We start from the raw sequence: 14,455 nt of genomic DNA, 5'->3' as shown, positions 1-14,455 counted from the left end.
GTGGGGGAGGGGGTAGCAGGGGTGTGGTAATTTTTTTAAAAAAATTGAATGAAAAAATTTAAAATTTTGTTAATTTTTTTTTGGATGGGGTGTGGAGGGGGGGGGGTATAGGGGGTAGGGGGTGGGGTGGTAATTTTTTTTTAAAACAAAATTAATGAAAAAATTTAAAATTTGTAATTTTTTTTTTGGGATGGGGTGTGGGGTGGGGGGCTGGTAGGGCCTAGGGGGTGGGGTGGTAATTTTTTTACATTTTTTTGGGATAGGGGGTAGGGGGACTGGTAGGGGCGGAGTGAAGTGATAAAAAAACTTTAATTTTTTTTTTTGTTTTAAAGCATTTAACAAGATTTCTATTATAATATGGGTAAATATGGGTACCCATATTATCCATTGGGTAACTCGTTTTTACCCATTTAAAATATGAGTCGAGTCGAGTAACTTATCCATTTTCATTTAACTCGTTTTTTGATCGACTCATATTCGACTCGGCTTGCTCGTTTGCCACTCCTAGTTGTGACCCAACCCATCTATTGACATAACCCAGTTAGACCCAACCCACCCTTTTTGACACTCATATGTACAGACAAAGTAAGTTGTTCCTTCCACACATATGTCAATACTCAATAGTATCCAAGAGATATATTATGATATAAGTACATATATATAAAGGTTCTGATATCTGTCAAAGTTTCAAGCAGGACTCTTGTAAGATGATATCCATCGTTTGTTATATTTTCTTTTTTATCCTTAAGAGGTACCATCATTATACATAGATCAATATGTTACACGTCCAAGGCATTTGATGAACGGTTCATGAAGCTATCTTTGATAATATATTTCACAGGATTGAAATTGATGAATTCAACTTATATACACCGATAATATGGAGATTTTATAACTCCAGATTTACACAATCGCTGTATTTTTAATCTGTTGTAGCAGGTTACAGCCTCATTTCCCAGGTAACAAATCCTACCTTTTATTGATATAATATCAACAAGATGTTTGAACAAGCAACAATGAACATGTTATTGGTGGAACCGGTACTATTATTCCCGCATTAAACATCTGCACAAGAATCAGAAATTCATGCGTGAATGATACTGGAAACATAGCTAACTAAGTGTATTATATATATCCCTTGACAAATTTGTTTTTAGATCTTCATTTATACCCATAGGAATTTGAAAAAAATCATTGACTTCTATTCAATTTGTAAGTGGTCATAAGAGATCATTTTCACGAAAAAATACACATACATACATTGCTCAAGATTTCCCCCTATTTTATTACCTGAAATTTAACGGGGTCAGGAATTGACACATCAATGGCATCTGAATGAGAGCAAATTGTTGTACATTTTACACAGTTAGTGTAACTATGCCCATATTCTAATACATTTTTTTTAAAAAATTAATAAAAAGGTTAATTTAACAAGTAATTTTGTCATTGAAGGAGTGGCTAAAATACTGATTAGCATGTAATGTCTTCAAAGTCTCTGAATCAAAGACAGGTTGAGCAACTGAAGATGACCTTAATTTATGCCCCGACACATAAACTCCAACAGAAGTGGACAACGTGAAAAATGGAAATTTACTAAAGACAAATATCCTTAAGATTAAAAATGTACAAGTTGGGAACCTACTTTCAAAATCTAGTAACAATGGCTCCAAATAAACTTTTGACTAAAAGGCAAGTTGGATTTTCAAAATTTGGTCCTTTTCAAACTGGAGAAAAGGCTAAAGAGATCATCATTATGTCTTAGCAAAAATAAATATGCGTGGAATAATAATAATAATAACCTCTGAAGAAAACTGTTCCACACTGAGATATTAGATAGAGAATTTTGGCCCTTCATTATTAATCTAATGGACGTGGGGGCCAAACCCAAGTGTGTCCCATCATCACATGTTATCCGTTTTAATTTATTTATCATGTTTTGATTTAACACAGATTTAAAGAAAATGAATTAACAAAATTTTTAAATTTTATAATTTTAAATTAAAATCATGTCAATGTATATTTAAAATCTCTAAATCTTGTGATCTTACATATATCAGGTGAAAAATTAATGAGATTATGAAAAAGACATTGAAACGACGGGAGAGTAGTATGTATATAATATGCACCATGGTGACATCTTTTTCCACTAATTTCAAAGTATTAAGGGTCCATTTACAATTCTGTTGTCGGCTCCTCTCTCTATGTACCTCTTTTTCTTCGTCTTCTTTTTCTATATAGTAAAAAAAAAAAAAGGAATATGTCAACCATGAATTTTATTAGTATTAAATACATCTATTTATTACTATTTCTCTTCATCTTAAAAAGTTCCAGTAAATTTTTGTGCATGTTGTGAGCAATCTTGGACTGGTCAGGCATGCTACTGTAAAAATAATTCCCTTTTTAAATTCTCTAATATTTCTGGTGTTGATTGATGACATGCATGCATGTTTTTCACCAGATATGAGAGGAAATATGATTTGTAGTATTGAAAAAAAAGAATTAGATTCTTTCGTATATTTTGTATACACGGATCGGAGTAGTCTATAACATCGTTAGTTTATATAAGTTAAATCCTTATCATATACGTAGACATATCGAATAAGGGCCAGCAGAATGTACTGTTCCAAATAGAAATCAAGAAAATCAAAAAGTAGTGGACCGATCGATATGGTTGATATGAAACCATAATGTCTTTTTTTTTTCAGCATAATTTCTAAAGGTAGTGAAGAATGCTTTAGTAAAGTGAAACACTGAAAAGTCTATATCATATATCATATCATACTTAGGTAAGAAATAATTTACTTTATGTACGACAAAAACAGAAAAGAGATGGAGATAATAGAGGACAATTAGAACATGTTACGTTAAAGTTTAATTAGCACTAATAATAATAATAATAATATTCACACGTACGTTGCCTAGCTACAAGTGACAAAAGGTGATGGAAATACAAGCAATATAGTTACTGACTTGATCATATATTATCTTCCCAACTAGCAAGGAATATTGTTCCCAAAAAGTCGCAATAACAAACAAAAAATGCCAAAAGATGATTTTAAAGTGTGGTTGACAAGTTAAATAAAATTGCATCATCGTTATATAAAAAAGGCTGTGCCTTTCTCAATATAAGATCAACAACTTTAACAACAAGGCACTTTATTGGGACGTATAAAAAAATTCAAGTGAAATCCCAATAAAGCTTATACTTTTCCCCACAGAAGAACAACATATCGATCAACATGAGATCGCATGGACTTAAATATATACATATTGCTATACCTCGTAATAATGAATCGTAAATTTAAATTTAATCGAAGATTTTTAAATATCAAACATTAAATGAAAAATCAAAAATCAAGCTAACTTGGAGTACAGGAGTCTAGAATTTCTATATTAAAAGAATCGAGTTGTGTGTAACTTAAAAATGACATAATACATAATTAATATGTCCTTTAACTTGATCTTATTTCGCATTTACGTCCTCCAACTTTGAGAGTGCACAAGTAGGCACTTAAACTTGTATCAAGTTGAATAAGTAGACATATGAGTCCTATGTGACATAATACACGTAAGACACTACATAGGATGCAAATTGCCACGTAGGATGCCACATAGGACGTGTGTGTCTATTTGTTCAATTTTATACAAGTTTAAGTGTCTACTTGTGCACACCCAAAGTTTGAGGACATAAATATGAAATGATGCAAAGTTAAATGTCATATTTATGTATTATGCCCTTAAAAATTATTGTAATGAAATTAATAGAAAAATAAAACTCATTTATTCATTTACGTAGTATATTTTAATTAATATATAATTTAACATGTTTGTCTGTCTTATTTTTTTAGGTTACCAACATAAGTAATTATATTCTGGATATATCTACAAGAAAAAATTGGATAACTTTTGTCTTCTAGCTATCTTAACAAAAATCTAAAACTTTTAGATCTATCTTTAAGACAAATATCTAAGATACTATAGTAAATCAGTCTAAAAAATTTCCTAAAAAATCTAAGATACTTTATAGTTCCGAAAATTAACTTTAGGTCTTTTCACATTGGGATGATTTATTATATATATAAATGCAGTGTGAGACAGCAAATTAATCCACTCGATCTAGTCTAAAATGTATGGGGAGAAGATAAAATAAAATGTTATACTTAATCGAAGCATAGGATTAACAATGATATATATAGTCCCTCTATACTATTAAAGGGTCAAGAAAAGGAGAAACTTAACCCCACTACAGAACATATCCATTCACAATTCCACTCAAAATATAATAGATCGAATTCTCTATAGTCTATATATTATTTATATGTATATCTATATCTCCTGTTTGAAATCCGGACAAAAGTTGATTGTTACTACTACTTCATTTCTTAAGCTAGCTGTAGTAGTCAAAACAAACACATAATAATAATAATAATAATATCTTCTTTTTCTTTATCATCATTTGATCTGGAAAGTAAAGCTAACCCCATTAAAGCCAACACACAAACAACTCAAAAAAAACATTCTAGTATTTCTTTCTTGCACTAAGGTCGATACACCTCCAGACAAATCTCTCAACCTTTTTAGGTTTTTTTTTTCCTTCTCAGAATTATGGAGACTACTCAATGGTCGACGCATGAGGTGGGTAATATATACTATACAAATTCATTTATTAGCACGTAGTACTTAATAATTAGTATTTGCTTAAGAAATTTGTATCTTTTTTTTTTTTTCAAATTAAAGTGTTTCTTGATCTCTCTTTACACATCAAAGTTCAGTGCACTTTTTTCTTTCATCCACTTCCCACATGATATGTTTTATTAAAGCATATGGAAATAAAGTGTTTTACTTCTTCGTTATTATTGTTTGTTTGCTTTTCAATTTAATTTTCAAAGTTACAAGTTATCCACTTTTGTAGGCGTAGTACTACTTTTGTAGTTTTTGATCTTCGATTTAGGTTACTATCTGTTGTTTTGTAGTATTATTCTGCTACTATTTGTTGGTTTTTTTATTTTCTATTGTCTCTTTATACTTTCATTACATCTTTTTCTAAATTGTTTCGCCTTGAGCCGAAGGAGATAAGGTGTGCGTAAATTTTGCTTTCCTTAGATCCACTCCGTGGGAGTACACTGGATATGTTATTGTTGTTGGTAGAAGTTATATCCACACTTTATCATGTTGCATTTTCTTGATACTTTTTGTTTGTGTATGTTTTGTTAATAATTTTTTAGGAAATTGGAGTAGTGAAATCATCGATGGGTACTGCAGAAATGATGAATAAGAAGGTGAGGCCAGTGAAGGATGGGGCAATAAATTGTCCTAGGTGTAATTCATTAAATACAAAGTTTTGTTACTACAACAACTATAGCCTAACTCAACCAAGATATTTCTGCAAGACTTGTAGAAGGTATTGGACTGAAGGTGGAACTCTAAGGAATGTTCCTGTTGGTGGTGGTTCTAGAAAAAACAAAAGATTATCCTCTTCTTCTTCCCAAAAGCTCCCTGATCTGAACCCTAATCCCACTAGTCATGTTCCAGCTCATCATCAAAACCCTAACAATATTGTAATTGGAAGTAACCAAGATCTTACCCTTGGATTTCGAACTGTGCCACAAGATCATCACACGTCGTTTCATGGTGTCATTCCTCAGTTTCTTGAATTGCCAAAGATGGATGGAAGCAACAATCATCTAGGTACTCATTATCTGACTATCGCATCTAAAAGATTAAACTGATAAAGAGAACATGTTTTTATTTACTTCATTATATTTTCAATTAATCGCGGTTCTTCACTTGCGAGCCTTAATTAATCTTTTATTTACTTAATGTAGTTCTCTGATACCATGTTGAGTTGTTGTGATGATCATCTCATATAAAAGATTAAATTATCAAAGAAGACATACTTTTATTTACTTAATTATGTATTTTACCTACGTGAAGGTTAATTTATATTACATAAAATTCTCTTCAATAATGTCATGGTTACAAACTAAATGAACTCAAGTGTCTGCTCTGATATCATATTTTAAATGAGTAAAAAGAAAACATATTTTTATTTACTTAATTATGTCAGGTAGCAGTAGTCAAATATCAGCTCTGGAGCTGCTTAGGACTGGAATAGCCTCAAGAGGGTTTACTTCATTCATCTCCTCAGCATCAACACCAGATTTGAATGCTTTATACAATAATTCAGGTTTTCCATTTCAAGAATTAAAGCCTGATCATGCAGCTTCTTTAAGTAATAATAATTATTCAAGTGGTGGGCCAGGGGGTCTACAAAATGGATCAGGTGCAAGAATAATGTTCCCTCTAGGAGGATTAAAGCAACTTTCAAGTACAAATCAAGTTGATCATCAGACTAAGGGACATGAGAATAATAATTCAACTGCTGGATTATATTGGAATGGGATGTTAAGTGGTACTGGAGGATCCTGGTAAATAATGTGCACAAATCTCGTTTTTTTTTTTTTCATGTGCTTTGGTTAATTCAGACTCTACGTGTGGAATTACACTGAGTTGAGTATGTTGTTGTTATACGTGCTTTGGTTACTAATAATTTGTTGTTTAATTAGAACTAAGTACGTACTAACATATAGTAGAAGATATAGTTGATTTCTGGTTACATTGTTGTTAATTTGTACTAGGATTATTTTGAGATTAGGGAAGCTAGCTTGATTAAAGTAAGCTTCTAGGGTTTCTGTACTTAGCATGTATGTACTATATATATATATGATCATTATAATTACCGCCTAATTATTAGCTACATTTTGTTCTGTTTAATGAACTAATGTCGATAAACAACTTCTTCTTTTTTTCAGTCTCTCTCTATATATACTCACTATAAATGAGTCCGGAGCCAAAAGGACAAAAACAAATTCCAAAAGGGAACATCAATATTTTTTTTTAACCAAAAGGGTAAAATCGCTCCTGATGAAGCGATTTCAGATTGACGCCGTTACCCGTTATAAAACATAAAAATCGCTGCTTTCATCCAAATTTTTTTTTTTTTTTCTTAAAATCGATTTCATCAATGTTTTTAATTCTTTTTAACAACGTTGTCCCTACAGCGTTTTTCTGAAAAAAATAATTAAATCACTGCTACAGCAGCTTTTTAATAAAAAAATAATAATTTAAATTGAAATAGCTGCTATAAGTGATTTTCTTAAAAAAGTGTAATTTTTTTTTATTAACAAATCGCTTGCCAGGCAGTGATTTACTTAAAAAGAAAATTTACTGATTTTTTTTTTAAATCACTGCTTTCTTCAAGGCAGCATATATTTAAAATGCAATTTTTTAAAAATGAAATCGCTGTCTTGCAAGCGAATTTTAATATATATATTTTTTTACTTTTTAAAAGAAAATCGCTGCTTCAATTTTAAAAAGTTTTATTTTTTGAGAAAACGCTGCAGGGGCAGTGATGTTAAAAAATTAATTAACAGAGTAACGGCGTCAATTTTGTCAGAAGGAAATCGCTCTGTCAGAAACGATTTTGCCCTTTTGGTTAAATTTTTTTTTGATGTGCCCTTTTGAAATTTTTGCCAATTTTTTTTGCCCTTTTGGCTGTGGACTCCAGTATAAATAGTTATCTGTACTTTTAAACTAATTTAATATTTAGACACATGATAGTGTTGCAAAGTTATGTACCTTAATTTGACGGAACTTTAGGTCATTTGGTGCATATAGGGTGGTGTCGCAGTATTAGGATACACTTTTTTTTAGAGAGTCAAAATTTGTTTTTATTGAAAAATCGAAGAAAAGCCCTTTTGAGAAAGAACCTTTCCAGAAAAAAGGGAGAGGACTGAATATGGAGCTTATTAAGTAAAACTCCTAGTAGTGAGCATAACTTGCAAAAAATATGTGAAAGGCAACCATCTTAATTACCAATAGTTATTTGAAATTATAGAATTAGTAGATGATCAGCTATTATTGAATCAATTGAAGTTCTTTGGTCTAACATTTAAATAATAGTAATAATAATACTGATATTTAACAACGCCACTAAGCAAATTGTAATTTTCAAATGAAAAGGAACCTACCTGCCACAACCAATACCTAATCCTTTACTTTAAATTAATTAATTACTACCAATTTCTTTCAGTTCCTAACATACCCGACTACTGTAACGTGTCTTCCTCTTTTCTGAGTTATTATTTCACGCTTACAAAAAAAAGTTACTTGTAGCTTGACTTTTGCTTCCTCCGTTTCAATTTATTCGTAGAATGACTTAACACGAAATTTAAGAAAATAATAATAAAAATAAAAAATCTTGAGGTTTACACTAAAGATATGTCAAATGCCTTCTGATCCTAAATATGTCACGTTGAAAGTTAAAATTAAAGAGTTATCACATTCTTTTTGAAACGAACTAAAAAGAAAAATTAAGACAAACAAATTGAAAACTTAAGTTGATAGTGTACCAAAGACCGTCCATTTGCCAACATAAGCTCAAAAAAGATCTTGAAATGGTAGTATATATAGTTCACAGAGATTGAACTAATTATAGTACTCATATAAAGTTTACAAGGAAAATTACACTGTACAGAAAACTTATTACATTTTTATTGCTTCACTATCTAGAGAAGCACTTGTAAAAGACATAAGCACTAACGCAGCAAGTACGCTTTCCTGTCCTGACTTCTATACAGAGACGAGCTTTACGCAGAACAGCAGGAGAATGACAAAGCTTAGATTTTGAGAAACACAAACTGGAAATAAAAAAACAAGAACCATTTACGGATCCCCATTAATTCCGAATATTCGGACCTTGTGCATATTTGGGAATTTGGCAACAACCATCACAGTCACAGCAATGGTATTGAAGAAGAGCATTGGTTGTTGGTAATCAGTTGTATGTGAGGCTATCAAGTACCTGTCAGTTAAACAAGTAGAAAAGAGTTTGCTAAGAAATCTCAGAAGTAAAATGTCATCAATACAGTAGAAAAGAAAAGGGGAAAGACGAAAAATAACTATAAGGATAGCATAAAGCAACCCTGATATTGCCTATCCCCTCATAAATACTCACTAAGAGTTCGCAATGCATTAAAAGTACCAAAAATTGCGTGGACTGTTGGTTTTTTAAGAAGCAGCTTCAATATTTAAATTTGTTCACACAAAAATTGCGTTGTTCAATCTACATTCCACATGTACTTTTGCATGCTACAAGGCATGAATTCTTGGTTTTTAGCCCCCTTGGAGTCATCTTTCAAATTGCCCCTCAAATCTAAGAATGTGACAATTTTAATACATAATCTTGGTGTTTGTCCACAAACAGATCTCTATTTTTCAGTGGGAGTATAGGCTCACCATTGACTCTAGCCTTTCATTTAACTTTCTACTTCGTCAAACTTCTCAATCCTCAAGAGTGTGTCACACACCTCTATACTTTTTCTCACTATAGTCAGAAGACAGCTGCTCATAACAACTGGTTATTCGTCTAACCCAATCATAATGCACATGTATTTTTTCTCTTTTGGAATCAAAATTCACATTTTTTGTCCTTTATTCGTATTAGGGTAGAAGACTAGAAGGGGTATAGTGTTGTCATGCCGTGTGGAGGTATAGTGCCTGTCATAGGACTAGTCATGCCTTTATAGTTCTTGCCATATATTGTTTATTGCATTTCGATTATCACATTATTTTGTTGTTACTATTTTCTCTCTTATGCTCTCTCCATTGTTTTCTTCTTCTTTTTCCTGGGTTTAATACACTTGAACCAAGGGTCTTTTGGAAACATTCTTTCTACCTCCACGAAGTAGTGGTAAGGTCTGCGTACACTCTACCCTCCCCAAACCCCACTTTGTGGGATTTCACTAGGAATGTTGTTGTTGTTGTTGTCCTTTATTTGAGTTGATAATAATAACAACTGGTAGGTTTCATTAATAACAGAAGCAGAGGCACGCCATAGCATGAAGTTTGCGCAAGAAAAAACATTTTGAGTTGATAATAATAACAGCTGGTAGGTTTCATTATTAAAAAGAATGCAGACGCACACCATAGCATGAAATTTGCACAAGAAAAAACATTTTGGTTAAAGTTCCTTTTTGAGGCATAAATTGGGGACAATTTATTCAATTAGCTCAGAAGACTAATTAACTTTATAGATTAAAATCTAACATAAAATTAACCATCCAACACTCTCTTGTTGCACCAAAAAACGAAAAAAAGGAAAGAACAAGCAGTATCTTAGCACGTCTTATTTCCCCCTTTTAGGATGTCATGATGATCTCAACATTTTCCAAACCAAATTGTGAAAGTCAACAGAAAAGAAAGATGGAACTTACAGCACGACAGGTACGACAGTTAAGAATTTTCTGTTACGAGTGAGCTGCTTCCCATTGTCTATTTGCTCCCACCAAGTCAATTGATTGTACATCCCCTGATCATCTGCAAATGGAGTTCCTTTCTTCCAATGGAAGAAGTGATATGTGACCTGCATGTTGAAGCATGTTCAGTCACATTTGAAGATAATCATTTTCTTTCTTTTTTGTGGATAAATCACGTGAATGTATCAAAATAAATTAATCAACCCCATATCAACAGTAGCCAAAATAAAAATGAAGATGCAGCCAATCAAAGACTAAATTAAAGGAAACTATTTGGAAAGTTGAAGTTAAAAACCATACTTTACCCAATTCTGTGTAAAAGTTTAGTTGTTCATCCGCTGTTTCCTTAATAGGTCACTCATTTCATACCTCTGTAGAGCATTACCCAGTTTCTTTAGGTTGCAAAAATTCAAGAATAATACATTTTTTAATTCCTGTGTTTTTAGTAAATTGAATTCATTATATAATAGTTCAAAAAACTACGTGCTGAAAGTGTTTGTGATTAATTGGTAATAAATCAAATAGATCTTACTCAGTTGCTATGCCTTCTTTTAATATGAGCTCAAGTATATTTCCCAAAAATTTACAGCCAACTCAGAAAAAAGGACTAATTCTGTCCAGTTTCATAGCTCAAAAAATAAAAGCCTGAGACTTCAAATCTGAAAATACAAGTTTTCATGATTATTAATCCAATCCCTCGATTGCTTAAACCTGGAATCTTTACGACACCTAAGAGTTAGGTACAAAACCTTCAATGTCATTAGAAGGAATATACTTGGTGATTCCAAAAAGGTTCTGATATTAGTTCGATCTAAATTGGTTTCAACAGCAACTACTACATCTCGATTCCAAACAAGTTGGGGTCAACTATATGCATCCTCACTAACCATGTAAGCTCAATTCATGTCAACATCATAGCAAATAAAAACTAAAAGTGAAAGAATAGTTAAATGTACATAATAAAGTAATTATAATAATAATAATAATAATAATAAAAGTTCTTTAAATTTTTTTTTTGATGACTGAAGGTATTATATATTTTTATTGACATATAAATCTATGATAAGGTCAAAATACTCCTAGAAAAGCAATAGGATCAAAACCATAGTACTAACAAGATTAAAACCTATTCTCAACTTGTAGATAACCTATATGGATCCATTTTGTACCCTATCTTTAGCTAAGTCCTCATTCATTCCAAGAAATTTTGTAGGTCTTTCGAGGGAGCTTCCTTCCATATGATTTTAGGTCTATCTCATCTCCAAATTAGCTTCAACAATATATATATGTGTGAATGTGTGCATATGCTTGTTCATTTTTCAGGGGACGACCAGTATGGATGAGAATAGAGTTGGAATGAAAGCAAAAGTGGAGGTAATGAGATACTAGGAAGTTGGAGAAAGCAAGACATAAGATGAGAAGAGAAGTAGTCCAGTTAGTTGATTGCCAATTGTTTACCCCCTCTAACCAAAAGCAGCCCGAAAGTAACCTTATTATACTTATGGGTTGTGCAAATGCGTTGCAGTAACTTTTGTACATCTTAAGAAATCCATATAAGTGACAACGGACCCACTTTAAGAGGTCAAATGGTTAAGAGGCCCTGGTTTCAATTTTCATGTGTTATTGGGTTTTTAATTAACTATAAGATCTCTGTGGGTATTTGTTTCACTACTAACATGAAATAGTTTTGACTCCCAAAAGAAAGAGGGTATTGCGACAAAGTGGAGGTGGCACGAGTGGAAGAAGTGCTAAATATCCTAGGACCTAGTTATTTTCAAGACAAAGCTAAAACTGGTTCCTAGTTATAGAAAACTAAAAGGTCACTAAAATGAAGCACATTGCGTTGTTATAACTTCTAAGTAGTCAAAATATTCCAAGGTCAAACAACCTTGTAAAGACTGCAACTTAAGCATAAAGCTTTCCTGCTATCATCTAAACCTGATTATATCTTGAAAAGACAAGGAAATGCCCACATTGGAGTAGCTAGATGTGCATCAGCAGCTTACTTTGTCAAATAGCAAATAAAAACAGACAGACAACAACAGGTAAAAAATAGCTACTGTTAAAGAGCTAGGACATTTTCAGGGCACAAACTGGCAGGAAAACTTAAGACACACAAGAGCCTCACATATTATATGAATTACTTGGCTTTTGGCTTTTCTATATAACTCTTGCAGATTATATTAACTACTTGAGTTTTTTTTAATGTGTGTATCTTTGAAGTAGCAAGACTATAAGATGCAAATGTAGCGAGATGGGTCATCCATCAGTAGGTCTACATCTTAACACTAGATGTTATCCCAATGAACAAAACATAAATGCATAAAGTTTGACCAATCCATAATGGTTTCGTATGTTGCTTTAACAGGCAATCTCTCTCAATAATTAGCAGCAAAGGATACTTAATCGTAATTTACTATTATGACTTTGACAAGGAGAGGTGTAAGAAATTTTCTTTCAATTACTTAGAACTTATGATAATGCAAAACCTAGACTTTGGACACTCCAAAACATTGACTGAATGATTTTCCCATTCAACTGGATACCAGCAGTACAAACTAGAAACAAGAAGGGTTTAGTTCAAATGATATACAGACAATGAAAGCAAAAACTGTAATGCCCCAAAATCTACAGACTGTGAAAACGTTGAACTAAGCAATTTTACGTCCACTCATTCTCTTCAGCAAAGAAGGAGGAATATCTTAATCAGATAATTAACAACTCATCTTTGAGTACACCATGTATATTCAAAAACCAAACTATATTATGCTTAGTTTGCTTCCTTGGATTAAACTTATCTTCTAGATAGAATCCTTAAAAGTGAAGTAAATATCATTCACTAGGAACTAGAAATCCTTGAACTCTAGGTAAAGCCTTGAATCAGAAACAAATTGGGCCAATCTTCACCCATTCAATTTCACAAAAAAGCAATTCAAAATCTCAGGACACCCAAACTCCGGAGTAAAAAAAATAAATTACAATTTCATAATATGGGTGAATTTTACACCATTAAATTTCGCCAACGAAATCAAAATCCTGGACCAAAAGATCAAATCTTTAACATAAAATGACTCACAAACTCTTACTCCTACTCCTACAACACAAGGTTAAAAAAAACATAAACGAAAAACAGAGAAGCCTATAGCTCGAAACCAAAATGGGGGGTTAATCTTAAACCACTCGAAATCAGGAAATCAATCCAAATTCTGAAAGAAAAATCAAATCTTTCAACATAGAGGATCAAACCAAAAACTCTATAGAGAAACCCCAAACTTTTATAGGCATATAAATCGCGGAGAGCTAGGTTATAAGAGAACATACAATAAAGTGCGAGAGATTGATGACGGTCCAAGCCATGCCAGGAGAGCAGCCAAAAGCGGTGAGAACAAGCCATGAGAAGAAGAGGATGAGTATATAGGTGGTCCATACTCCAGGGTACATAAACCAGTCTGTGTTCCGGTTCAGATCCGCCGGAGGCACTGCCTTTACATACAAATTAGGCATAATAATTTTTCTTTAGCTCAATCAAACACTGATTCAATCAAAATCTATCAATTGTAATTGGGATTCCTGCCAAAATTTGCTCAGTTTTTCTTCTTGTTTTCTGGGTTGCTCTGCTCCTATAGGAAGAAGGACTAATATTTTGGAAGTAATAGGCCAGTTCATAATTATCCACTCTGCACTAATAGTATCTTTCTAGTTAGCGTAATTTATCAATGTTCCTTTTTTTAAAAAATATTGTTCATTTTTATTTATCATATTTATCTTAATTATATCTCATTTCGATTAACTTTTAGATTAAAATAAATTTATAGAAAAGGAAATGTACATTGGTCTTGTATCGACCGAAATTTCTTAATATATGTAACTAAACCCATTAAATAAGGGGTTTTTTAGTTGGTGGTTGGGGAGATAATTATTTATGTATTGAAACTAATAGTAATAGTTTTTAAATTATTTTGTAATCAAATAGTAATTCTTTTGTGAAGTTTATTTGGTAAAGTTATAGTTCTTATTAAATTAAGAAAAATAATCTTACTAATATAGAATTATAAGTTGGAGCTTAGAGTTATAATAGTCACTTTTGAGGCAAAAATATTAATCTTTTTGAGAAAGATCTAATGGAGAAATCAAATAAA

The 14,455-nt window shown here is 32.0% G+C and overlaps 2 protein-coding genes across 2 annotated transcripts; one reads left to right on the top strand and one right to left on the bottom strand.

Moving 5' to 3' along the window:
* The first annotated feature begins 4,430 nt into the window (after positions 1-4,430).
* On the top strand, positions 4,431-6,778 carry LOC125874658 (dof zinc finger protein DOF2.5-like). Its single transcript, XM_049555654.1, has 3 exons — positions 4,431-4,635; positions 5,226-5,688; positions 6,068-6,778. The coding sequence occupies exons 1-3, from the start codon at positions 4,606-4,608 to the stop codon at positions 6,430-6,432; spliced, it is 858 nt and encodes a 285-aa protein (XP_049411611.1). The 5' UTR covers positions 4,431-4,605; the 3' UTR covers positions 6,433-6,778.
* Positions 6,779-8,482: 1,704 nt separating this feature from the next.
* LOC125842644 (uncharacterized) lies at positions 8,483-13,995 on the bottom strand. The gene is made up of 3 exons (XM_049521968.1): positions 13,638-13,995; positions 10,275-10,423; positions 8,483-8,863 (listed from the first exon to the last, which is right to left on the bottom strand). The coding sequence occupies exons 1-3, from the start codon at positions 13,818-13,820 to the stop codon at positions 8,725-8,727; spliced, it is 471 nt and encodes a 156-aa protein (XP_049377925.1). The 5' UTR covers positions 13,821-13,995; the 3' UTR covers positions 8,483-8,724.
* Positions 13,996-14,455: the final 460 nt, after the last annotated feature.

This window comes from Solanum stenotomum, chromosome 1 (assembly GCF_019186545.1).
Source record: "Solanum stenotomum isolate F172 chromosome 1, ASM1918654v1, whole genome shotgun sequence".
Taxonomy (NCBI): Eukaryota; Viridiplantae; Streptophyta; class Magnoliopsida; order Solanales; family Solanaceae; genus Solanum; species Solanum stenotomum.
This window is presented reverse-complemented; position numbering and strand designations above follow the sequence as displayed.